The sequence below is a fragment of the Chlorocebus sabaeus genome, chromosome 4 (assembly GCF_047675955.1).
Source record: "Chlorocebus sabaeus isolate Y175 chromosome 4, mChlSab1.0.hap1, whole genome shotgun sequence".
Lineage (NCBI taxonomy): Eukaryota > Metazoa > Chordata > Mammalia > Primates > Cercopithecidae > Chlorocebus > Chlorocebus sabaeus.
Genome location: NC_132907.1, coordinates 16,366,748 through 16,393,894, shown reverse-complemented (window position 1 = coordinate 16,393,894; position 27,147 = coordinate 16,366,748). Strand labels below are relative to the sequence as shown.

Here is a 27,147-nt window from a genome sequence, read left to right as displayed (position 1 = left end):
TTATGAACAAGTGTAACTCTTTATTAAGATAGAATTGTTCTTATTCAAGAAATAGATGAAAATGGTTAAGTACAATTAAATGGCTCCAAAAGTCTTACAATGAAAACAACAGTCCTGCCAGTTATTCTTTCCAGAGGCAAATACTTTTCATTCTTAGTTTTTCCTTCTGTTAGTTACCTTCATGGGTTTTTCCAAATTGTTATCTTTTTAGTTTTTCAAGTGAATGCATATATTAATACATAAAATTTTAAAAAGCTTCAGTTTATAATGCATCCTAACAGTCCCCTGCCCCATCCCTCCTAATTCTCCAGAGCAATGACTTTTAACTCTTCCAGCAATGTCTTCTGTTTTTACCCTCACATAACTACTTAGTCATTTCTTGATTATTTTATACATTATATAGTGATTTCTGGATATGACAGGTGAGGATTTAGCTCTTACACCATTGTTATCTTCACTTCCTCCCATATTGTCCCAAAGTGGTTACCATATTTAGGGGCTAAGCAGTCACCACATCATTATGACTGTGTATGTATTGCTCCTTGTTGAGAAAAACAGCGTATTATGCTCTTCCTATCCTGTACTTCTTTCTGCCCTAAAATTAATGATTGCCTAACCAACCCTTCCCCCTTATTTTTTTACTTTTGCTTTATCTTCAATGAACTTCTTTCCAAATGCCCCAAATTTGGCAATAACTTATTATTTTTAAGAGAAGGGATCTCACTAAGGTAGCCAGGCTTGTCTGCAACTCTTGGGCTCAAGTCATCCTCTTGCTGAGCCTCCTGAGTAGCTGGGACTACAGGCATGGGCCATTCCACCCAGCTAACCTATTAATATTTTTACTGTTTCTTTTTAAGCCAGCTCCATAGCTGGAATATTGCCTGTGTTGGATCCTATTTGCTGGATCTATGTCATTCTCTGGTTTGTGTACTCCTTCACTTTGCTGGAGTATTTTCTCCAATAGCTTCTCAAAAAAGGGTACATGGAGGTAACCCGTGAGTCTTTGCTTGTCTAAAAATGTATTTTACCTTCACCCTTGATTATTTGGGTGAATATAGATTTATCAGTTGAAAATAACTTTCTAGAATTCTGAAGGCATGGTTCCATTGTTTTCAGATTCCTTTTCAAGACAAGGTCTCTTCTGTCACCCAGGCTGGAGTGCAGTGGCACAATTATGACTCACTGCAGCCTTGGACTCATGGGCTCAATTGATCCTTCCATCTCAGCTCCCTGAGTAGACGGGAATACAGGTGTGCACCACAATACCCAGCTAATTTTTGTGTTTTTTGTAGAGATGGGGCTTTGCCATGTTGCCCAAGCTGGTCTCAAGTGATCCACCTGCCTTGGCCTCCCAAAGTGCTAGGATTACAGGTGTGAGCCACTGGGCCCAGCTAGTTTTTCTTTTATTCTCTCTCTACTTCCTTCATTTCTCAAAGACATCTCCAACTCAGTGGGCCCAAAACCAAAGTCAAACTCCATCAGAATATCCTGCTACTTACAACTTTAAAATATATCTTAAATCACAATTTCTTACTACATGCAACTCTTTGGTTCAAGCAACCATCATCCCTCACTTGAACTTAGAATTGGTTTTCCTGCTTCTGTATTTTTTTAAATTATAGAATATTTCAAATAAACCATGCGTGGTTTTATTCTTTTTACTACATAAAAAGAATGAAGATGTGCCAGGTGTGGTGGCTCATGCCTGTAATCCCAGCACTTTGGGAAGCTGAGGTGGGCGAATCACTTGAGGTCAGGAGTTTGAGACCAGCCTTACCAACATGGTGAAATCTCGTCTGTACTAAAAATAAAAAATAAAAAATTTATCTGGGCATGGTGGCGTGCACTTAGTCCTAGCTACTTGGGAGCCTGAGGCAGGAGAATTGCTTGAATTTGGGAAGGCGGAGGTTGTAGTGAACTGAGATTGCACCACTGCACTCCAGCCTGGGCAACAAGAGTGAAACTGTCTAAAAACAAACAGATAACCCCCCCCCCCCCATATATATATATATATGTGAAGCGCTTACATACTTAAACAAGAATTGTTTTAAGTGTTTGGCATTCGCTGTTCCCGTGCATGCCAGCAGCTTCTTACTGCAAACACCTGGGACTTACTATAGAACAGCTGGAGTACATTCCGCCCACACACAGGACAGAGAGCTGACAACCAAGGAGAGAGGGGAATCAATACTCCAGTTTTTTCCCTTCCATTTCCCTGTATCTCAGCAGTATGGAGCCTGTTACCAGTGAGAACCTGCTCGCTGACTTTAAACTGGTTTTCTTACCTTCTCAGTTCAGTGTTTCCATACCTCAACTGACGGTTTCTGGTATGACCTAGCAAATAAACTGCTTTCACTGAAATTTCAGTCTTGGAATGTACTTTGGGTTTCCCAATCTAAGACAGAAACGTACTCATTTTCCCGTCACTGGACTTCCAGGTTGTTTTCAATTTTTCACTGTTACAAACAAGGCTGCAACATTTATCTACAAACCTCTGGATATACACGTAGGAAGCTTTTGGTATTTCCACTAGCGAAACTGCTCAGTTGAAGGGTATGTGGGTCTTCACCTTTAATAAATATTACCGACATCTGAAAAGCCCGACAATGGCAAGGACTGGCAAGAGTGCCACATGCGATGGGTGTGGAAAGGCGGCTCACTGTAGCAGGTGCTGGGGACTCAGTTGGGGTCTTGGAGAAGCACTTATTTATAGCAAGAATGTTTCATAAATGGTATCTGATAGAGTCAAGAGTAGTGGGGAATAAAAACAAGTGGCTTAGAAATAATTATAGATCTAAAGTCAACAAAATACTTTTTTTCTAATGTAAAAATCCATACTATTTTTAGAGGGAGGGGGAACAACTTAAACCAGAAAACACCTTCATATTAATCATTCTTCTCATATACTTCAAATTTGTACTTAATGCCTTTCTCCTCCTGGACATCAGAGAGAACACCTGGGTATCTGTAAAAGAAAAAAATATATAATTATGTGTCCATTAAAAACACAGCTTCCGTCATTCTCAGTTTAAACGCATCAATAATGCATAAAGCAAATAAAGTTTCCCTTTTTTCTTCACAATGGTAAACCACTGTCAAGTTGGATAAATATCATGCAAATATACTACATATGCAAATGATAAGAAAAAAACTGTAAACTATATAGAAAGTTAGAAAACAAAAAGTGTAATTTCTCCTCTTTTGTTTCCTTTGGATTCCTCATTCTCTCAAAAACCAGTTAGCAGTTTCCCTCGTATCTTTCCTATCACCCAGCTCATAGGAAATTTCTTAAGAACTTTTGGCAAGACTTACATTTGGTGTCACATTTCTTGTGTAAGCAAAAGACAAAATACAACCTGAAGCTGTTTAGGGCATAACTGAAATTATGTGCCCTGGACAGTGACAGGTTCTCTGCTTCAGTGTGACTGATGGACACCACACTGCTCTAAATTCCACAATGTGTGGCAGATTGTAATTCCTTTATTAGGATCTGCCATTCCTGTTCCCTAACTCTCACTTAAGCCTGTGTTCCCTCCAGCTTCCCATCCAAAACCCAGCTTCTCCACTGAGGAATCTTCTGACCATTCCAGCCTCCAGTGAACCCCAATCTTTGGTTACTTCTTCAGTACTATGCAGGCTGCACCCCAGTATGCTCCAGGTAGTCAGGAACACCTGCTTGAATCAGACTGTGCTTCATTCTGGTTCTGCTGTGTGACATGCTTCTGAGCCTGGCTGTCAAAGTCTTCCTCCTTGTAAAAAAATTTAGCATTGTTGGCCAGGCGCAGTGGCTCATGCCTGTAATCCCAGCATTTTGGAAGGCCAAAGTGAGTGGATCACTTGAGGTCAGGAGTTCAAGACCAGCCTGGCCAACATGGTGAAACCCTGTCTCTAATAAAAATACAAAAATTACCTGGGCATGGTGGCGGGTGCCTGTAATCCCAGCTACTCAGGAGGCTATGGCAGGAGAATTGCTTGAACCTGGGAGGTGGAGGTTGCAGTGAGCCAAGATGGTGCCACTGCACTCCAGCTTCCATGACAGAGCAAGACTCCGCCCCCACCCCCAAAAACCAAAAAAGAATGTAGCATTGTGCCTAACACATTAAGTGTTCTATAAATGGTGCCTACTAGTATTATTGGTTTGTTTCATTTCTCTATTTTTAAAACTCATTGTAGGCAGGGAAAACACAGTAAACGTTTAAGTCTCGTGATATTCAATACGTTGCTGAGTGATAACAGACATTAACCTTTGTTGACTAATTAGAGATTATGCAATTTTGGTAAAAAAAATTAGGGGTACAAAGTAACAAAATTACAGGGAAAAAGATGCTTTCTGGAATAATTTATATTTCAGAGGAAGAAGCAATGTTTCTATTAACCATTTTCTATTATAATTTTAGTCTCTCTGAAATGAGTCATAAAAAGTAACATCTACATACATTTTTGGTGCAAAATTCTCAAGTGTCAAGACTGTCAGTTCATAAGACAAAAGCGACATATCAAGAAGTTTCTGGGCCGGGGGCGGTGGCTCACACCTGTAATCCCAGCACTCTGGGAAGCTGAGGACGAGGCGGGTGGATCATCTGAGGTCAGGAGTTCGAGACAAGCCTGGCCAACACGGTGAAACCCGTCTCTACTAAAAATACAAAAATTAGCCGGGCATGGTGGCAGGCACCTGTAATCCCAGCTACTTGGGAGGCTGAGGCAGGAGAATCGCTTGAACCTGGGAGGAGGTTGCAGTGAGCCAAGATCGTGCCACTGCACTCCAGCCTTGGCAACAAAGCAAGACTGTATCTCAAAAACAAAAAATAGACCGAAAAACCAAAACACAATTAAAATCAAGACTCTAAAGGAAGCACAGGCTCAGGAGCAAAGGGGCAGCTGAGTAATGTGGACAAGTATGCCAGCATCCTGACAGGAAGTTGTAGGGTCAGAAGAAGAAACATCAGCCTATCCAAAACCTACTTCAAGGGGCATCTGTCCCAGCTCTGGAGATGACAAGGGGCATCTGTCCCAGCTCTGGAGCCAACTACTGCCTCCACAGGCCTCTTTTAATCTCTATTCTCTTTGACTACGTGGTCACACACAAGATTGTTAACTAGAAGTAAAAGCCTGTTGGGGGCTCATTAAGTAGAAAATTGCCGATATAAAATATCTGGGCCTGCTGGTTTGGTTGGGGTCTAGTGTGAAATAGTCTGAGATAGATTTCTTCCAGGTAAGACGAATGAGAGCAGAGCCCTAGAGGACAGGCTGGCACAGTGCTGTTGAAAAATCGACTGCCCAAACAATGACCTACAGGGATGAAGGCAGATACAAAGTAAATCCACCTTACTTTATTAATATGACCTTCTGCTCTGGCTTCCATCACTTGTGGCTCCTCCTACATTCTAATTTTATTCTCTTCTTGCCTCACAAGTTCTCTCTTTCATCGGTATTTCACTATACTAGTGTGTCTTATTTTTTAAATCGGGAAGAATAGTGTTAATAGAAGACATTATATTTGAACAGAAACCTATATAACCACAAGAGGTCAACTGATAGAGACAACGGGGCTTAAACTAAGTGAGTAGCTGTGGGGAAAGGGATAGGGGAGGTGGAGAATGACCAAAGTTTATATTTGGACAGTAGAAAGCAAATCCAAGTTCCCCAGCGCACGGAGATCTGGAGAGAAAGCCGCTCCAGAATTGAGCAATGTTAGTTTTCCAGGGACAAGGTATATTCACTTTATCTTCACAGGTTTCCTTTTTCTCCAGAGAATGAAGGATTGACTTATTCTAGGTCTCCCGTTAGAGAATTCCCTCCATTCCATTAAAGAGGCTGTTACGATGTTATGTTAGTAGATGCCTGAAAGTACAAATGACCATCAAATGTTGCAATGGAAGAGTTTTTTGCTTTCTCCCATAGCCTTGTTTAGAATCTCCACTTTGGAGCAATTTCCTTATTCCTATCTCAATCTATTCACTATTAACATTTTCTAAGACATTTAAGAAGTACTACCAATCCATCACAAACTCTTTCAAAATCACAGAAGGGAAGAGAGCATCTCCTAATTCACTCTATGAGGTCACTTTTATCCTGATAACAAAACCAGGGGAAGGCATTTAAAAAAAACAAAAACAAAAACTGTAATCCTAGCACTTTGGGAGGCCGAGGCGGGCGGATCATGAGGTCAGGAGATCGAGACCATCCTGGCTAACGTGGTGAAACCCTGTCTCTACTAAAAATACAAAAAATTAGCCGGGCGTGGTGGTGGGCACCTGTAGTCCCAGCTACTCAGGAGGCATGAACCTGGGAGGCAGAGCTTGCAGTGAGCTGAGATTGTGCTGCTGCACTCCAGCCTGGGTGACAGAGCGAGACTCCGTCTCAAAAAGAAAAACAAACAAACTATAAATCACCCCTTCCGAATATAAATGCAAAAATCTTCAACAAAATACTAGCAACCTAAGCCCAGTGACATATAAAAAGGATTAGATACCAACTAGAATTTATCCCAGAAACATTAGTTTAACATGAAAATCAATGTGATATACCATATTAACAGTACATTAAAGTATTAGTATAAAAGACAAAAACCACATGATCATCTCAATAGACTCAGAAAAAGTATGTCACAAAATCTATAATACTCTCATGATAAAAAATACTAAATAAACTAGAAACAGAAGGGATCTTCCTCAATGTGATAAAGGCACTAACAGCTTAAATCACACTTGATGAGAGAGAAAAGCTTCCCCTCTAAGATTAGGAACAAGACAAGTAAGTCTGCTCTTGCTATCTTCTAGTCAACACTGTATTGGCAGGTCTAGCCATGGCAATTAGGCAAAGAAAAAAGTAAAAAAAATCCAGATTAAAAAGGAAGAAGTAAACCTATATTTGCAGATGACATTATACTGTAGAGAAAATCCTAAGGAATCTACTAAGAATCAGAATTACTAAATGAGTTCAGCAAGGTTGCAAGATACAAGATCAATAAACAAAAATTACTTGCATTTCTGTAAATAGCAATGAACAGTCTGAAACTAAAGAAAACACCATTTACAACAGCATCAAAAGGAATATAACACATAAGAATGAATTTAACACTGAAAGGTATAAAACATTGCTGAACGAAATAGGACCTAAACAAGGGGAAAGACATCACATGCTCAGGGTTTAAAACTTTTTTTTTTTTTTTTTTTTTGAGACAGAGTCTTGCTCTGTCACCCAGGCTGGAGTGCAATGGCGTGATCTTGGCTCACTACAACCTCTGCCTCCCAGGAACAAGCAGTTCTCCTGCCTGAGCCTCCCAAGTAGCTGGGATTACAGGCATGTACCACCACGCCCAGCTAATTTTTTGAATTTTTAGTAGAGATGGGGTTTCGCCACGTTGGTCAGGCTGGTCTTCAACTCCTGACCTCAGGTGATCTGCCCCCCTCGACCTCCCAAAGTGCTGGAATTACAGGCATGAGCCACTGTGCCTGGCCTTTTTTTTTTTTTTTAATAATATACTTACTCTGGTAGAAGTTTATATTTCTCCAAATCAATTTCTGGAAGAAAGGTGTCACTTTCAAAGTCTTGCATGATCCTTGTCACAAATAGTTTAAGATGGCCTGGGTGATTCATGGCTTCCTTTGAAATAAAACAACATCAGTTTTCTTAATGTGTATCAAAAGACATAGAAACTCTAAGATTTATGTTTAGTTAGTTTATACTAAGTATTAAAAATATGCTTGGTACTGCCAAAGCATATTATTAAAATATCCTATTATTTCATCTGGGGTGCTGCAAAGTATGCCTTAGTTATATTGAGAATGACACTAACCATTAACAATAATTATGACAGACTGAGTTTAAATATAGTCTGGCCTCCAGTTTGCTTACAAGAACTTTTTAATTTAAGCATTCTCTTTTATTGTTTTCCCTTTGGCTATTTAGAGTTAAGAGTCCCAAATTGTCTAGTTGTTCTCCATAGAAAAATTTACATTAACATGTATGAATAAGATAGTACAATTTAATGAGACCTTGACTATGGAAAACCCCAAGAGCATACTTAGTACATATACATAAAATTTAGTAATGCTTCCAATTCTCAGAAGATAATTACAATGCTAGTAGGTAGGTAATTTATTCTGCTTCTTGTTGCTAACAATTGTATTAACATTTGGCTTAATATTGTACATGACTTTTCTAACTACTCCCTAAAATATGGTTGATAATTTCTGTAGAAAAAGTTGCCCTAGAATGAGTGTCTTAAAATTCTCATTCATAAAAAGTATGTCTTAATTGCAATTCTAAGAAAGCAGTAATTCTTGATCTTAAATAGCTTATAGAAAACACACACACACACACACACACAACAAATCCAAGTGTTTATTTTTAAAATTCCAAATAAGGGTACAGAACAAATTTTATTTATTTTCAAAACATCATTTTATATTAAATCATTTATTATTTTTGCTACAACCAAATAGATGCTCTACCAATTCTTACTGTACCAAAAATTTAAAAAGTGGAATGCAGAGTCTCCCCTTATTTGCAGTTTCACTTTCCAGTTTGTTATCTGTGGCCAACTGTGATCTGAAAATATTAACTGGAAAATTCCAGAAATAATGCATAAGATTTAAATGACATGCTGTTCTAAGTAGTGTGAAGAAATCTTGTGCTGTTCTGCTCTGTCCTGCCGAGGACGTGAATTATCAGTTTGTCCTGCACATGCTGTCTATGTTACCTGCCCCTTAGTCACTTAGGAGCCGTCTGGATTATTAGATTGACTGTGGTGGTGAAGTTCTGTATTAAAGTTGATTATAAGCCGGGCGCGGTGGCTCATGCCTGCAATCCCAGCACTCTGTGAGGCTGAGGCGGGTGGATCGCCCGAAGTCAGGAGTTCGAGACCAGCCTGACCAACATGGAGAAACCCTGTCTCTACTAAAAATACAAAATTAGCCAGGCATGGTGGTGCATGCCTGTAATCCTAGCTACTTGGGAGGCTGAGGCAGAAGAATCGCTTGAACCTGGGAGGCGGAAGTTGTGGTGAGCCGAGATCGCACCATTGCACTCCAGCCTGGTCAAAAAGGGCAAAACTCAGTCTCAAAAAAAAAAAAAAAAAAAAGGGTGATTATATAAGCAACCCTTCTGTAAAGGGAGAGATGGTAAATATTTTTGGCTCTGAGGGCCATAGGGTTTCCCACCTTTGTAGGCCACAGACAGTACTGAATGAATGGGTGGAGCTGTGTTCCAATGAAACTTTCTTTACAAAAATAGGCTGGAAGGTCCAATTTGGCCCACAGAAGATAAGCCTGAATGATATCTACAAGCTGTTGTGATGTGTGGTAGGTGGATAATGTAAAAATACCATTTGAAGATTCTACTTCCTATTTATCTATATATAGATTTATCATATTATATAAATGCAGTTATGTACTTATATTGCTTAAAGAATACATTTTCTAGTGACTATGGTAATGAATCATTCAAAGTGTGGTAGGCACTGAACAAAATAGAGAAATAACTTGTTTTCTTAGAAGAAATTCATACTTGGATGAAAATATCAAGGAAAAAATGTCCATTTTCTTCTATCACAAATTGAGAAAATAAGAGGTTCTAGAAACAGGAGCCCAAGAAACTGAGAGTTTTTTTTTTTTTTTTTTTTGAGACAGAGTCTCTCTGTTACCCAGGCTGGAGTGCAGTGGCACGATCTCAGCTCGCTGCAACCTCTGCCTCCTGTGTTCAGGTGATTTTCCCACCTCAGCCTCCCAAGTAGCTGGGACTACAGGGGCCCGCCACCACACCCAACTAATTTTTGTATTTTTAGGAGAGATGGAGTTTCACCATGTTGGCCAAGCTGGTTTTGAACTCCTGACCTCAAGCAGTCCACCCGCCTTGGCCTCCCAAAGTGCTGGGATTACAGGCCTCCACCTACTTCTTCTTTCTAAAATAATTTCAGTGTATATATCTTACCACAAGACCACCCAAATGGCAGAAACTGATTTTTCTTCCTCCTCATAAATGTTAACTTTTCATTAATGTTTTAAAAGGCAAAGAATTCTATTATCCTCAAAAGTTTTAAAGCTGGAAGTCATTTGGTATTAAAAAAGAGGTATATTGGCCAGGCGCATTGGCTCACACCTGTAATCCCAGCCCTTTGGGAGGCTGAGGCAGGCGGATCAGCAGGTCAGGAGGTCAAGACCATCCTGGCAAACATGGTGAAACCCCATCTCTACTAAAAATACAAAAAAATTAGCTGGGCATGGTGGCATGCGCCTATAGTCCCAGCTACTCGGGAAGCTGAGGCAAGAGAATGGCGTGAACCCAGGAGGCGGAGCTTGCAGTGAGCCGAGATTATGCCACTGCACTCCAGCCTGGGCGACAGAGTGAGACTCCGTCTCAAAAAACAACAACAACAACAACAACAACAAAACCCCAAAAATATTGGTTGAGGAAGTTTTCTGCTTGTAATAAATTCATATACATCTAGTTAATGTATATCAACTGAGAGCCCCAACCCTTTCTCAGTAAGAGATAGATTCATCCTGAAAGACAAAGTGTATCTAGGGTACATTTAGGTAGTAGAAACCAGTGCAATGCAACTACATTTCTCAGGAAAAGATTTAGAATGGATTTTAAATTGGAAACATCAATTATTCTTTGATTTGAAAGTAGACTGGTACTGGAGAGATGTTGGTCACAGGATACAAGATTTCAGTTACATAGGAGGAGTAAGTTAAAGAGATCTATTGTACAACATCTATTATTTTATAGTTAATAAATGTATTCTTGAAAATTGCTAAGCGAGTAGACTTTAAGTGTTCTTACCACATAAAATAAGTGGGTAATACATATGTTAATTAGCTCATTTTAGCCATTCTACAATATATACACATTTCAAAACAACATGTTGTACATAATATATATATGCAATTATTTGCCAATTAAAAAGATAAATAGGCTGGGTGCTCACGCCTGTAATCCCAGCACTTTGGGAGATCAGCTGCTTGAACCCAGGAGTTCAAGACCAACCTGGGCAACATGGCAAAACCCTGACTCTACAAAAAATACAAAAATTAGCCAGGCATGATGGTGTGTGCCTGAAGTCCCAACTACTTGGGAGGAAAGGTGGGAGGATTGCTTGGGCCTGCCTGGGAGCTCGTGGCTACAGTGAGACAGTGCCACTGCACTCTAGCCCGGGTGACAAAGCAAGAACCTGTCTCAAAAATAAATGAATAAATAAATAATAAATAGGCTATAAATAATAATAAATAGCCTATAAAAGATAGGCTGATACAGACTAAAATATTTATTTTTGCATTTCTATTTAGTTTGTATAATATCAAACAACAAATAATTTGAACTGACAACAAATAATTTACAGTACAGATAATGTGCTGCTTCCTATACTCATGGCTTAATTTTTTAAAGGTTCAGACGACGAGTTATATCTGTTTTCTTCCACTTCCTTTAAATGGCAGGGAAGCTGAAAGAAAGTAGAATAGAACATTTCTTTTTATTTACCAATAACTACGCTTACCTTATAAACAGAACTGCCACCAACTATCCAAATCATGTCTACTTTATTTGCTAATTCTGGTTGTTCAGTAAGTTTTAAGGCATCATCCAGACTTCTGGCAAGAAAATGAGCTCCTTGTGGAGGTTCCCTGAGGTTAAAAAAAGAATTACATATAATTTTCATAAAATCCATCCATACTAGTCAAATAATCTGACTAAGCAGCAGTGACTATAGAATTCAAATCATCATAAATATGAATCCTTTCAACAAGAAGCACTTAACATCAGTATGGCCTATGACCAATAATTCAGCCTACATTTGTACATCTATGGCTCACAATGAATCATGAAACAGAACCAGGTGGTATCTTGTGATATCTCTGGTGGAAAAACATCAGAATAGGAGTTATTTCCGGAGGGGTGGGATAAAGATTCACTTGGATAGGACAGGAGAGAACTTTCTAGGGATGATAGGTACTATTCTGTATCTTTGATAGGGCTGGGGTTACACAGGTGTATACATTTACCAAAACTTAGCAAATGTACATTTAAGACTTGTGTCTCATGTAATAGTTACTTCAGAAGAAAAAAAACTGTAAAAGACAGAATCATTGTATTTATGTATTTATGAGACAGAGTCTCGCTCTGTTGTCTAGGCTGGAGTTCAGTGGCACGATCTCGGCTCACTGCAAGCTCCGCCTCCTAGGTTCATGCCATTCTCCTGCCTCAGCCTGTGGGCAGGCGCCCACCACCATGTCTGGCTAATTTTTTGTATTTTTAGTAGAGATGGGGTTTCACCCTGTTAGCCAGGATGGTCTCGATCTCCTGACCTGCTGATCTGCTCGCCTCGGCCTCCCAAAGTGCTGGGATTACAGGTGTGAGCCACAGCACCCGGTCAAGACTGAATCATTAATGGTATGAATGATGAAGTATTTAGGTGGAAATACACTAATGTCTGCAGTTTATTATGAATGCAAAAATGAACAAGATCGATTGATGGATGAATGAAGATGTGATGAAACTAGTAGAGTAAAATGTTAATGGTAGATCTAGGTGGATGGTTTACTGTAAACTTCTTTCTGTATGTGTGAAGATTTTCCTGATAAAATATTAGAAAAAGAGTGATATGTTTGAATGACTGCAGAAAAGGTTGAATGACATTCAGACTGTTAATATGTCACTACCTTTGGGAACGGGGAAAGGATTTTCATGTTTCAAACAATACAGGAATGGGTGAAGTATTAAAAAATGAGCTTATTATTATGTAATTAAAATCCAAAAGGGAAGAAGTTAATTAATTTCAGTGTTTACTCAGGGGTGGTCCAATATTTTGGCTTCTCTTGGCCACATTGGAAGAATTGTCTTGGGTCACACATAAAATACACTAACATTAACGATAGCTGATGAGCTTTAAAAAAAAAAAAAAAAAAGATCTGTGCATAACATTTTAAGAAAGTTTACTAATTTGTGTTGGGTGGCATTCAAAGCCATCCTGGGCCACTCTGAGGCCTGCGAGTCGTGGGCTGGACAAGCTTGGTGTACACTGACTAGCTTAGTCTCTCCCAATCTCTGAAACTATTTTGTTGGTCATGGTGGGGGTTGCAATTCCCTTTATAAATGACGAAACATGTGGAAATAGGCTTTCATAGTAATTAGATACACAACAGAAATTACAATTCAATGTCAAGTTTTTAGCCTGCTGCTTTAACAAGATTATATAATTGCCCTTGAACTCATAGTTATAATAAGGATTAATCAAGAACTTGATTGCCTCCTCCCTCTCCCTCCTAATATGTATTTTACTTATTTTATTCTGTCATTCTTAAAAGCATTAGGTTAGAGCAAAGAATGTACTTTGACTCAGGCTGGAAAAAGACATGGAGGCCAGGGAGAAGTTAAATAAGCCCAGGTTATCTCCTAAGGTATCAGGGCAGTTGCAGGGACCAGGTTGGACTAGGCTCTTCGGAGAGAGAACTGAATCTAGAAGAAACAAAGATTTGGAGTTGGGAGAGAAGAGAGTTTAGTTAATAAACCGATGATGGCCAAAACAGAGCTGTGACGGTGTTAGTAACTACAGATGTGACGACTTCCTTGCCCTTTTGTAGTGAGTGTGGAAAAGAAAGTGAAGAACAGATTAGCCAGGCATGGTGGCTCATGCCTGTAATCTCAGCATTTTGGGAGGCCAAGACGGGCAGATCACCTGAGGTTAGGAGTTCCAGACCGGCCTGGCCAACACAGTGAAACCCCGTCTCTACTAAAAATAGAAAAATTAGCTGGGCATGGTGGCGCGTGCCTGTAATCCCAGGTACTTGGGAGGCTGATACAGGAGAATCGCTTGAACCCAGGAGGTGGAGGTTGCAGTGAGCTGAGATTGCGCCACTGCATTCCAGCCTGGGTGAGACAGTGAGACTCTGTCTCAAAAAAACCCAACTCCTGCCGCCACAAAAAAACCAAAAAAAATAAATTAAAGATAGAGCAAAGTTAGAGATTTAAGTTAAAAAAAGGTATGAAGAATATGCTTCCGTAAAATGTGGCTATTTAGCAGTTTAGAGTTCAGTATCACAGGAAACACTGGACCTCCAGGTAAAAAAGAACATGCAAAAAGCTGAGCTAGTGTTTGAGTTCATCAGCCCTTACATGGCACAAGTGCTAGAAATTAATACAGTAAATGACAAATCGGAAGCATCCAATATAGTGACGTATTTCACTGCTGAATTTCTTTCCTATAATTATTTTAAACCAATCTAGATTGGATTCCCTGACAAAGGGGAGTTGGTATGTGGTAGCATACATATTCTTTGGTAAGAAATGTGTGGACATGCTTGATGTTTTTGTGACTGGGTGTTGAGGGTTTGCATGAAGACTAAATGAGATAATGTACACATTGCATTTAACTGGCAATCGCATGTGGTACTATCATTCCTTTTTATAGATGAGGAAACTGAGGCTGAATGGTTAAGAAACTACTGGTCACACAGCCAGGAAATGACGGACCTTGGAGTTGAACTCCAGCAGCCTGACTTTGAAACTTGAGCTGCAACTTGTTACGTGGACAAAAGACAGCAGTTGGTGCCTGTGGGCTACAGGGGCCCTTAGACATCAGGATGGTAGGGCTTAGATTAGGTGGAACCCTGACTCTTGTCCTATGGCCTTATCTGATTACCCCAGGTGCCATGTAAACATTATCCTTTTTCACTGTTCCTGATGTGAGGATGGCCAATGGAATTCTGGCTCCATTTCCCCAGGGAGTGTTGGGAAACCACTTAAAAAAACAAAAAACCCTGAAATGGAATGGTGTCTTAACCAGAGCACAAAAATACACCCTCAATTTAAGACCTTTCACACTGAGCCTTTAAAAATGGGGTTCCCTACTAAACCATACCTCATTTTATTGTGCTTCAAAGATACTGAGGTGTTTTTCTTTTTTATAAATTGAAGGTTTGTGCCAACCCTGCACTGAGCAGGTCTATTGGTGAAGTTTTTCCAACAGCATGTGTTCACTTTGTATCTCTATGTTACATTTTGGTAATTCTCACAATATTTCAGGCTTTTTCATTATAATATGTTTTGGGGATCTTGCTGCTACTGTTGCAAGTAACTGTTATGGGGTGCCATAAATCATGCCCTTTTAAGATGGTGAACTGATACATGTTGTGTTCTGACAGCTCCACTAACTGGCTATTCCTGTTTCTCTCCCTCTCTTCTGGCCTCCCAATTCCCTGAGACACAACAATATTGAAATGAGGCCAATTAGTAACCCTACAATGGCCTCTAAGCGTGGGAGTGAAAGGAAGAGTTGCATGTTTCTCATGTAAAATCAAAAGCTAGAAATGATTATGCTTAGTGAAGGACGCACATAGCAAAGCCAAGACAGGCCAAAAGCCATGCCTCTGGCATCTAACAGCCAAGTTGTAAATACAAAAGAAAAGCTCTTGAAGGAAATTAGAAGTGCTATTCCAGTGAAAGTGTGAACGGTAAGAAAGCAAACAGCCTGGCCTGCGCGGTGGCTCACACCTGTAATCCCAGCACTTTGGGAGGCCGAGGCGGGAGGATCATGAGGTCAGATCGAGACCATCCTGGTTAACACAGTACAACCCTGTCTTTACTAAAAATATAAAAAAAATTAGCCAGGCGTGGTGGCCGGTGCCTGTAGTCCCAGCTACTCAGGGGGCTGAGGCAGGAGAATGGTGTGAACCTGGGAGGTAGAGCTTGCAGTGAGCCAAGATCGCACCACTGCACTCCAGCCCGGGCGACAGCGAGACTCTGTCTCAAAAAAAAAAAAAAAAAAAAAAAAAAAAAAAAAAAAAAAAAAAAAAACCCACACACACACAAAGAAAACAAATAGCCTTATTGCTGATGTGGAGAAAGCTGAGTGGTCTGGATAGATCAAACCAGCCACATTACCTTACACCAAAGCCCAATCTACAACAAGGCTTTAACCCTCTTTAATTCTGTAATGGCTGAGAGAGGTGAGAAAGCTATAGAAGAAAAGTTTGAAACTAGCAGGGTTTGGGGTTCATGATGTTTAAGGAAAAAGCTGTCTTCATAAGAAAAAAGTACAAGGTGAAGCAGCAAGTTTATCCGGAAGATCTGGCTAAGATCATTGATGAAGGTGGTTACGCTAAGAACAGGTTTTCAATGGAGACAAAATAGCCTGCTATTCAAGGAAGATGCCATCTAGGACTTCATAGCTATAGAGGAGAAGTCAATGCCTAGTTTCAAAGTTTCCAAGAACAGGATGATTCTCTTGTTGGGGGTTAAGGCAAGCTGATGACTTTCAGTGGAAGCGAATGCTCATTTACCATTCTGAAAATCCCAGGGCGTTTAAGAATTATGCTAAATCTTCTCTGCCTGTGCATTAGAAATGGAACAACAAAACTTCGATGACAGCACATTTGTTTACAGCATGGTTCACTAAATATTTTAAGCCTAATGTTGAGACCTACTGCTCAGGAAGGAAGATTTCCTTTCAAAATATTCCTGCCCATTCTGCAGCCCATGGATCAAGGAGTAATTTTGACTTTCAAGTCTTACTATTTAAGAAATATATTTTCTAAGGCTGTAGCTGCAATAGTCAGTCATTCCTTTGATGGATCTGGGCAAAGTAAATGGAAAATCTTTTAAAAAGGATTCACTATTCTAGATGCCATTAACAACATTCATGATTCATAGGAGGAGATCAAAATATCAACATTAACAGGAGTTTGGAGTTAGTTGATTCCAACCCTCATGATGGCTTTGAGGGGTTTAAGACTTCAGGGGTGGAAATAACTGCAGATGTGGTGGAAATGGCAAGAGAATTAGAATTAGAAGTGGAGCCTGATGATGGGATGGAATTGCTGGAATCTCATAAAACATCAGTGGATAAGGAGTTCCTTCTTATGGATGAGCAAAGAAACTGGCTTCTTGAGATGAAATCTACTCCTAGTGAAGATGCTGTGAACATTGTTTGGCCACGAAAGATTCAGAATACTACACAAACTAAGTTAATAAAGCAACAGCAAGGTTTGAGAGGATTGATTCCCATTTTGAAAGAAATTCTGTTGTGGGTAAAATCCTATAAAATAGCATCACATGCTCCAGAAAAATCTTTCATGAAAGGAAGAGTCTATCAACGTGGCAAACTTCATTGTTTTATTTTAAGAAATTGCCACAGTCACCCCAGCCTTCAGTAACCATCACCTTTATCAGTCAGCAACCATCAATATCAAGGAAAGACACTCCATAGTGAGAAGATTATGACTCACTGAAGGCTTGGATGATTGTTAGCATTTTTTAGTCATACTTTAATTAAGGTACATACATTTTTTAAAGATAAAATACTATTGTACATCTATTAGACTATTACTATAGTGTAAACATAACTTTTATATGCTCCGAGAAACCAAAAACTTCATGTGACCACCTTTAGTGTGATATTTGCTTTATTTATTGCAGTGGTCTGGAACTGAACCTGCAATATCTCTGAGGTGTGCCCATATTAAAAATTGGGTATGCTCCAGCCTCATAATCGAATACAATGCAGCCACTAAAAATATTTACAGGACTTTATTTTCTAATATATGAGGGAAAAAGAGGAGGGTTACAAAGTGGTACTATGTGGGATGGTTCTATTTTTATAAATCACCTATGTACTATTCATTGTGTGATTTCTGAATCCCTAATTTGCTAGGGGTTATGCTAGATTCTGGGGATAGAGATAAAATATGCAGTCCCTGCACTCAAAGAGATTGTGATGAGTCAGAAATATCTCAGCAGTGACTATAATGTACGAAAGGACATACAATGAAGACGTGCAAAGGACGCTTCATGGGAATGCAGGGCCGGGGTGATGAGGGAAAATACTCCTCAGGGCATGATTCCTTAACCAAGTGTCAAAGGAGATAAAAACATGAGCAAAGGCACAGGCATGACAGACTACAATCGAAGTGTAGTATAGAATTTTATTTTAATCATACTAAAGTTATTTAACACAAGAAAGCTCTGAGAAAGTTGAGGGCAGCAGAAAAGTAAACTGTGGTGAGGTTTCAAACAGGGTAGGCCGAATTTGATGGCTCATGCCTGTAATCCCAGCACTTTGGGAGGCAGAGGTGGGCAGATCACCTGAGGTCAGGAGTTCGAGACCAGCCTGGCCAACAGGGAGAAACCCCATTTCTACCAAAAAATACAAAAAGTAGCTGGGTATGGTAGTGCATGCCTGTTATCCCAGCTACTTGGGAGGCTGAGGCAGGAGAACTGCTTGAGCCAGGGAGGTGGAGGTTGCAGTGAGCCGAGATCACACCACTGCACTCCAGCCTGGGTGACAGTGGGTCATTCTTGTCATACCCAACTAAATCAGAGTTAAGGGGACAGGGGAAAAAAGCATTCAGGGTATAAAACATTGCTCCAAGAATGTAATTTTCTGTGAGCCTGACTGCTGGAACTGCTTGTTGTGACTTGAAACTGGTTTTATCTCCAGCTTCTGAGATAACTTGCTGTAACTCTAGAACTAATTTTGCCCATCTCTCACTGCTCACCAATCAGAGCTTGCCAGCTCCCCCAAACCTTAGTAGTGCCAATGAACTTTCTCAAAGAGCGGTAACAGTTCTCCTTTTAAATAAAACCTCTAACCTTCCCTTTGTTCTTCAGACATATATGGAAGGCTACCTGTCTGCATGTATGCCCTAAACTGCAATTTTTTTCTTCCCAAAATGTTAAATTTAGAGATTAATTTCAACATTTTTATTTTGCCTTTGATAATACTAAAAGGTTGGGACAGCAGAGCATGGTGAAGATAGAAAAAAAAAGGAATCCAGAATGAAGTCAGGGGAGATGAGAGAGTTGATTTAGGTGGCAGTGGATTTGTGTCTCAAGATCGAGGGAAACAAGAACAAAATAATATGTTAAGGTGAATATGAGATCATGAGTCTGTTCACTGTGATTTCATTAAGATATAAAGTAGCAAGTTTGTGTGTGTGTGTGTGTGTGGGGGCGGGGGGCGGGCGGCTGTAGGAACTGATGCCTATACCCTTCTGTGTGCCAGAAACTTTACAAACAAAATTTCAGTGAGTCTTCAAAATCACCCTAAAAAGTTGTCATTATTCATCTCATTTAATAGGTAAGGGAAGAACCTTCAATAAGGCTTACTTGTAACCTGCCTAAAGTCACAAAGTTACTAGGGGCCATAGCAGATATCAGAAACCAGGTCGTTCAGTGTTTGCTACTCCAAGTGTGTGTGGTACAGGGAGAGAGATCTGCACCTTCAAGGAGTTTTAATTACCGTGGAGACTCTGATAGTGAGATCAGAAAAAATTATGACATGAAATTTAGTTAACTTTCATGGATGGGAGACTATTTAAATCTTGTAACATGGAGGCAATTTTGGATTTTCTAAAGATAGTGTCAAGGCTACTATAGCATTGCAGCAAAACTTGTTTATTTAATTTTGGGTTCCAACAAGTTTTTTTTTTTTTTTTTTTTTTTTTTTTAAGATGGAGTCTCTCTCTGTTGCGCAGGCTGGAGAGCAGTGGTATAGTCTTGGCTCACTGCAACTTCCGCCTCCTGGTTCAACAGCTTCTCCTGCCTCAGCTTCCTGAGTAGCTGGGATTACAGGTGCTCGCCACCACACCTGGCTAATTTTTGTATTTTTAGTAGAGACGGGGTTTCACCATTTTGGCCAGGCTGGTCTCGAACACCTGACCTTGTGATCTGCCCACCTTGGCCTCCCGAAGTGCTGGGATTACAGGTGTGAGTCACTGTGCCTGGCTGGTTCCAAAGACTTTTAAAAGTCACTTTATTGATAAAAATCACATACCATAAATTCACCCTTTAAAAGTATACAGTTCAGTGACGTTTAGTACATTCACAGAGTTGTGCAGGCATAACTCCTATCTACCTTTAGAACATTTCCATCACCAAAAAAACCCAAAATTCTGTACTCATCAATGGTCATTCCCACCCTTCTCACCTCAAGTTCTGTTTTTTTTTTAGACGGAGTCTGGCTCTTTCACCCAGGCTGGAGTGCAGTGGCCCTGTCTCGGCTCACTGCAAGCTCCGCTCCTCGGGTTCACGCCATTCTCCTGCCTCCGCCTCCCAAGTAGCTGGGACTACAGGCGCCCGCCATTGGGCCCGGCTAATTTTTTTGTATTTTTAGTAGAGACGGGGTTTCACTGTGTTAGCCAGGATGGTGTCGATCTCCTGACCTCATGATCCGCCCTCCTCGGCCTCCCAAAGTGCTGGGATTACAGGCGTGAGCCACCGTGCCCGGCCTCACCTCAAGTTCTTTTAAAGCCACAACTTGATTGTCTAGACAACTTCAGAAAAACATTTTCCCCCAACACTTTACTAAGGAAACATTTACCCTAAATAACTAGTGTTCAGTAGAAAATTTGTGATTACCTTGAGGTTTCAGTTTCTTCTTACACTGGGGGAGAGGGGTGAAAAATGAAGTCTCTTTAGAGCTGACATAAGCAAGTGATTTCCATGTATAAATCTCTGCCCTTTTATTCAAGAGCCTGCAGTGCCTGGCACTCAGCAGGTGCTCTCTCTATGTGTGGGACTGACCAACAAGGAAGGAAGCGAGAGGAAGAACAACAACAACAAAAAAGAACTCTAACATTTTTTACTAACTGGTATCACTATTTCCCTGGCATGCTTGATAATAAAGACTTTAAATTTTCTTAGCCTTAAAAAAAAAAAGCACAAGACACCAACATATGTTATACAAAAATACACAAGAAGCAACCCAACCCAATTACATGCATCACAGGGAGGTCGTAAAAAAAAATTACACTCATTATCTTTGAGGAGAAATGCTGGCTCAAGTGAACATCTCCCCCACTGAGATTTCTTTCTGTTTGAGCTCAAGCTAGCCATAAACAAACTTGAGTAGTATTCAAAAATGTCATTAAAGAGCTTCTTGGAATGGCGATACAGTCTGTGAATTTGAAATATACCAAGGAAAGAGATAATCAGAGCATCCTAGCAACCAGAAGAAAGAATAGCATGAAGATGGAAGCAGGCGGCAAGATGCATATCAACAAATCTGCCCGGTCGCCCAGAGGCAATCAATGCAAATATTCTATACACTTTCTTCTGGGGTTTTACCTATGCCATTCTAGGAAGAACTTGGGAGAAAATCTATGTAAGCCTGAATCCCCTTAGCCTATATAGCTGTGTAGTTCTTTCCTTCCCATAGTGTTAACTTGGCTAGGATATAGTTCTTGGTTATTCAGATACTGTATCTAGGTGTTGCTTTGAAGGCATTTTGTAGATGTGATTACAATTCAGTTTTTATTTTTTTTGAGACAGGGTCTCACTCTGTTGGCTAGGCTGGAGTGCAGTGGCACTATCTGCAACTCTGCAACCTCACTGCAACCTCTGCCTCCCGGGAACTACAGGTACATGCCACCATCCCTGGCTAATTTTTTTGTAGAGATGGGGTTTCATTTTGTTGCACAGGTTAGTCTCAAACTCCTGGGCTCAAGTGATCCACCTGCCTTGGCCTTCCAAAGTGCTGGGATTGCAGGGGTTGGCCACTGTGCCAGGTCGGACTTTAATCTGAGTGGGCTGATTCAATCAGTTTAAAGGCCTTGAGAGTAGAGTTAAGGCTTTCCTGAAGAAATTTCACCTGTACTGCTTCAGCCCCTGCTGGAGAATTCCAGCTTGCCCTTTCTGATGGCCTGCTTTACAGATTTTTGGACTCACATACCCAGTCCCCATAATTGTGTAAGCCAATTCCTCGCAATAAAACTCTTTAATATACCTATTTCTATCTACTACTGGTTCTGCTTCTTCGGTTGAATCTTTACTAATATCCATGGGAAAATAACACTATGACCACTGTTCCCAAGCAAGTAATGCCCTAGGATACTGCATTCTTTTTGGTGATTATATTATTCGACTAAGAATGATTAACATGCCAGATCCCAGACTTTCCCCTTAGGTCCTGATATGGTTTGGCTGTGTCCCCACCAAAATCTCACCTTGAATTGTAAAAATCCCCACATGTCAAGGGTAGTACGAGGTGGAGATAAATGAATCACGGAGGGGTGGTTTCGCCCATGACGTTCTCGTGATATAAGTTCTCATGAGATCTGATGGTTTTATAAGGGGCCTTTCTCCCTTAGCTTAGCACTTCTTCCTGCCACCATATGAAGAAGGACGTGTTTGCTTCCCCTTCCACCATGATTTTAAATTTCCTGTGGCCTCCCCAGCCATTAGGAACTGTGAATCAATTAAACCTCTTTCCTGTAAAATTGCCCGGTCTTGGCAGTTCTTTAAAAATAGCAACATGAGAATGGATTAACACATGTCCAATTCTGGCCACCCCTCAACCTCCAAAGCCATTGGAGTTGACTTCCTGGGCAGTCTTAATATGATTACCCCTCCCACTCTCCAGTTGTCAAGGCATATCTAGGCTTCATGAACTGCTGACTCCAACCCTGGATTGGGGTACAGGAAAATTCTTATCAGAGGCTAACTAGAGATACTTGCTTCTCTCCAGGATCTCTAGAACCATTTCAATACTTTGAAATTTTTTATCTTCAGACACTGGGTAATGAATGTTAAGTACAAAATATTACTGGGTATTGTGGTTAACTAGGAATAATAGAGCAGAAGATTATGACCCATTTCGGCCCATCCTAAAATTCACATTTTATTGCATTTAGGGTTGGGTCCAGAAAGGAGATCATCACTTAATTTTAGCAAGTCCCAAAACATAGTTGTTTTGACTTTATGTGAAACTACAAGTTACTGATTATACTGTATAATTTATATTTGAGCCTACTGAATGATGGTTCAAGAAAACTTGCAAATCTGATACCACAGTGAGATATTTAATGTTTAATGTAACTTTTCAAGATGATGAAATCAATTACTCAGGTAGTAGAAGAAATTATTGCCATGCAGTATAGATAACTGCTTGTTTTCTATAATCACCTTTGTGATATTAAGCAGCCTCATCAATAGCTCCTTTTATACAATTTCATTTTATCATATACTGATCTCCACTATAAGACACTATTTTCTTGTGGTGAATTTATGTTAAGGTACTTACTTGAGTTCTCTGCTGAGAACTAAATTAATTCTACCCTTTAAAGGTCGATTCTTCTCAGGAATGGAGAACCAAGTCTTCTTACCCATAATCACCAGATTCTGTTTACCTATAAAATCACAAAGCCTAAGTATATTTTGGGAATATACATGTATTTTCATATATTTATATACAACAAGTCCTTGAATAACATCGTTTTCTTCTAACATTGATGAGAAAAATAATCAATTCCTGGCCAGGGCCACTGTCTGTGTGGAGTCTGCATGCTTTTCCTATGTCTGCATGGAGTTTCTCCAGGTACTCCAGTTTCCTTCCACATCCTAAAGACATGCACATTATTATTCTTAAATGTATGTATAGCTCATATTTATTTCAGTGTTTAATATTAGAAGTGTTTTTGGCCTTCATTTAGAAGTTTGGTGATGTTTTTGTGACCAGCAATATGCCCTAGGAACTTAACTCTTGTGTACATCAAGTAGCCTATGGTAAAATTGGTTTTGCTATACATTGTTTCACTTAGAGTCACAGTTTCCAAGAACTCATAGATGACCTTAAGTGAGGACTTAGTGTAGGTATGTGCATAGATATGACTGACATCCTGACATTTAGTGGCTCTCCTTTAAAAAAAATAAACTTAAAAAAGTCTTACCAAAATTCATACTTATCACTTATTGCCTAAATATAACTATTTTTCCCTTTGGCATTATCCAATTTATATCCAATATTTACTTTTAATCAATTGCAATCGTGTATAACATAGTAATGAGTAAAGATTCTGGGGAGGCAGAGGCAGGCGGATCACGAGGTCAGGAGATCAAGACCGTCCTGGCTAACACAGTGAAACCCCATCTCTACTAAAAATACAAAAAATTAGCCGGGCATGGTGGCAGGCGCCTGTAGTCCCAGCTACTTGGGAGGCTGAGTAGGAGAATGGCGTGAACCCGGGAGGTGGAGCTTGCAGTGAGATCGCGCCACTACACTCCAGCCTGGGAGACAGAGGTGAGACCCCCCCCCCCCCCAAAAAAAAAAAAAAAAAAAAAAACACACACACAAAAATTCTGAGTCAAAGTGCTCAAGTTGAATGCATTTTGTCATCCACAAGACAAATCGTGTTAACCCCTTGTGGTTTACTTTCTTTATCCATAAAATAGAGATAACAATAGTTCCTGCTTCTAGGGTTGTTGTGGGAATTAAAGACTTAGAATAATGTTCAGCCTCTAATCAGTACTGTCAAAACTGTGATATAATTGTATTATTCATATTTGTGTACTTTGTAGATTGATATTAAATCATACTTTTAAAAATAGCTGCTTAATGTTCCACTCAATTGCCTTAAAACATGTTTAATTATGTCTGTATCCTACTCTTTTAACGCTTCTATAAAACCTTTTTACATATAGCGTCCACTTTGGGTTAATTTCTTAGGAGAATAACTTTGAGACTCAGCTATCTGAACCAAAGAAACATCAACATTACCAGACCATATTGGGATTTCTGAGAGTGGCTTTTATCAATTCTTTAGCTATGGGCTCTCGTCATCATCTCTACCAGTGACCTAAGTGTCAAATCCAAATGCCTTGTATCTGTCCCATTCAAGAGCTGCAGTATCTGCTCCTTTCTTACCGTTTCTGTTTCCTCTGCCATGCCTCCTCTTATAACCATAAATATCCAGGTCTCTTAGGTTTTAAACGGGGCATCTCTCAACCCCCACATTCTTTTCCTTGGTTATTCCCTTCCCTCCAATAGTTCAATTCACCTAGATCCCCGTGCCTGAAATTATCCTAGATGTCCTAGAGGCGCCTCATCATTACAATGGTACATTATTCTCCACTCCTTTACATGTCACGTCAGCTTTCAAACTGAAAATCTGAGCGTTCATCCTTGATGCATCATCTTTAAATTCCTGATCTCCAAAATCCAGGGTCATGTAACCTTAAAAATTTTTTACCCTCTCTTCTCCATTGCCTTTGTTCAGGGCTTATCTCTTCCAGCAGCTCTTCCAAAGGCCTCCTCTGCTTTCCTTTCCGAGTGCTAACCTCCACTGAAGCCTCCACCCAGCTGCCAATTCTGCCCCACGCCTAATAATTTGCTCGTGCGTTAACATAAAATTTCTAAGACAAAAAAATTTTAATAATGGTAAATGAACCTTGGGAACTGTATACAGATCCATAAGAGAAAAGGTCCCAGATTAACACGGAAAACTTTCCATTTAAATAACATTTGCATTGGTAAATTTCATCAACCAAGACCCTACTTAATCCCACATTACCTTCTACTGAAGAGGTTGTGGTCATTCTCTGGAAATATCTGAATTCATTCCTACAAGTGAGAGAAACAGCGTTACTCGAAACATTATTGTCAGGCCTCTGAGCCCAAGCCAAGCCATCGCATCCCCTGTGACTCGCACGTATACGCCCAGATGGCCTGATGTAACAGAAGAATCACAAAAGAAGTGCAAATGCCCTGCCTCACCTTAACTGATGACATTCCAAGACAAAAGAAGTGAAAATGGCCGGTCCTGGCCTTAAGCGATGATATTATCTTGTGAAATTCCTTTTCCTTGCTCATCCTGGCTCAAAAAGCTCCCCTACTGAGCACCTTGTGACCCCCACTCCTACCCCGCCAGAGAACAACCCCCCTTTGTAATTTTCCTTTACATACCCAAATCCTATAAAACAGCCCCACCCTTATCTCCCTTCGCTGACTCTCTTTTCCGACTCAGCCCGCCTGCGCCCAGGTGAAATAAACAGCCATGTTGCTCACACAAAGCCTGTTTGGTGGTCTCTTCACATGGACATGCATGACAATTATTCCTTGAGCTCCAGCTCTAAGGCACCTGACAAACGGAGCGCTGCGGGCAGGGGTGAGGTGTTTTCTCTAGGCCTGGGACTTTGCCCTGGGCGAGGGCGCAGCAGGGCAAAGACCTCACCTGGCAGCAGGATCCGGGCAGAAATCAGCAACTTTGCCTCCTGCGCAGCAGAAAAGGGGAATCCAGTCGGGCCCACCCTTCCTGCGAGCGCAGACCGCAAGTTTGGCCCCATCCTCTCGCCGGGAGTCGCCCGGCGCGTCCCACCCAGATACCCCGACCGCGGGCAGCCTGCGCCACTCTGGATCCCATCGCCCCGGCCCGGCAGATACCTGAGCGGCGGCCAGGGCAGGTCCCCATTCTTGCCGATGCCCATGTTCTGGGACACAGCGACGATGCAGTTTAGCGAACGAACCATGACAGCAGCTGGAACACCTCTGAGCCCGCTCGTTAAAACAGAACGCGCCGTCAAGATTGGCGCGAAATTGTGGCCGCTCCGCCCCCTCGTTCCTATTTGTGCAGGCGAGGCCCCGCCCCCCGCCCCGGCGCACGGCAGGGTCACGGCGGGCTCGCGCCCGCAGACGCCTGGGAACTGCGGCCGCGGGCTCGCGCTCCCGGCTGGGCCCTGTTCCCGGGCTGCCATCCTTGCCCTGCCATGTCTCGCCGGAAGCCTGCGTTGGGCGGCCTCGCTGCCTCCAGCCCAGTCCCTGCGAGGCAAGCTGTTTTGAGCCGATTCTTCCAGTCTACGGGAAGCCTGAAATCCACCTCCTCCCCCACGGGTGCAACCGATCAGGTGGACCGTGACGCCGCAGCGCCCCCAGCGTCCACTTTCCCGCCCCAGCTGCCGCCGCTCGTGGTAGGTTCTGTCCGGGACGGGGAAGGGCTGTCGGGGCCGGTGGGCGGGGCTTGTGGGTGAGGCGGGCGGAGGCGGGTACTCTCCGCCAGATGGCAGGGCTGGAGGAGGAAGGGGCGGGCAGAAGAAGGGGAAGGTGGGAAGAGCCCAGGGGGCTACAAACTAGGTGAAGCGCTGAGGTTTTTAGTACTTCTATTTGAGGAGATAGGCTAAGGTTATGCAGTTGTTTAATGGCAGGCCTGAGACAGGAACTCAGGTCTCCTGACTCGCATTCTGATAAGGGGGCTTGTGGGTAAGGGGTGCGTCTTTTAACCTCCATCCTTTTTTTTTTTTCCTTGGTGGTCGAAGAGTTTTACTGATTTAAAAAGTGCAGGATTGGGTGACTAGAAGAAAGCTGCCGTTAGGTCTCCAGTTTTCAAGGCTGCAACAGCGTTGTTCAATATTTCAAATCACTACGGTTAAAAGCAGTCATAT

At 41.2% G+C, this 27,147-nt stretch overlaps 2 protein-coding genes across 5 annotated transcripts in view; one reads left to right on the top strand and one right to left on the bottom strand.

The window, feature by feature from the left end:
* DHFR (dihydrofolate reductase) lies at positions 1-26,463 on the bottom strand. Of its 2 annotated transcripts, XM_007976837.3 has the most exons (7): positions 26,153-26,257; positions 25,778-25,983; positions 25,284-25,333; positions 23,018-23,123; positions 11,501-11,627; positions 7,490-7,605; positions 1-2,965 (listed from the first exon to the last, which is right to left on the bottom strand). In XM_007976837.3, the coding sequence occupies exons 3-7, from the start codon at positions 25,306-25,308 to the stop codon at positions 2,887-2,889; spliced, it is 453 nt and encodes a 150-aa protein (XP_007975028.1). In that variant the 5' UTR covers positions 25,309-25,333; positions 25,778-25,983; positions 26,153-26,257; the 3' UTR covers positions 1-2,886. The 2 variants fall into 2 exon arrangements, with proteins under 2 accessions (XP_007975028.1, XP_007975037.1); XM_007976846.3 differs by lacking the exon at positions 25,778-25,983 and having other exon boundaries at positions 26,153-26,463.
* Positions 26,464-26,475: 12 nt separating this feature from the next.
* MSH3 (mutS homolog 3) overlaps positions 26,476-27,147 on the top strand; it is a 222,668-nt gene continuing 221,996 nt past the window's right edge. For all 3 annotated transcript variants that reach the window (XM_073014652.1, XM_073014651.1, XM_073014653.1), the window contains exon 1: positions 26,476-26,676. In XM_073014652.1, the coding sequence (XP_072870753.1) occupies positions 26,476-26,676 (201 nt within the window). The remainder of the gene's footprint in view (positions 26,677-27,147) is intronic.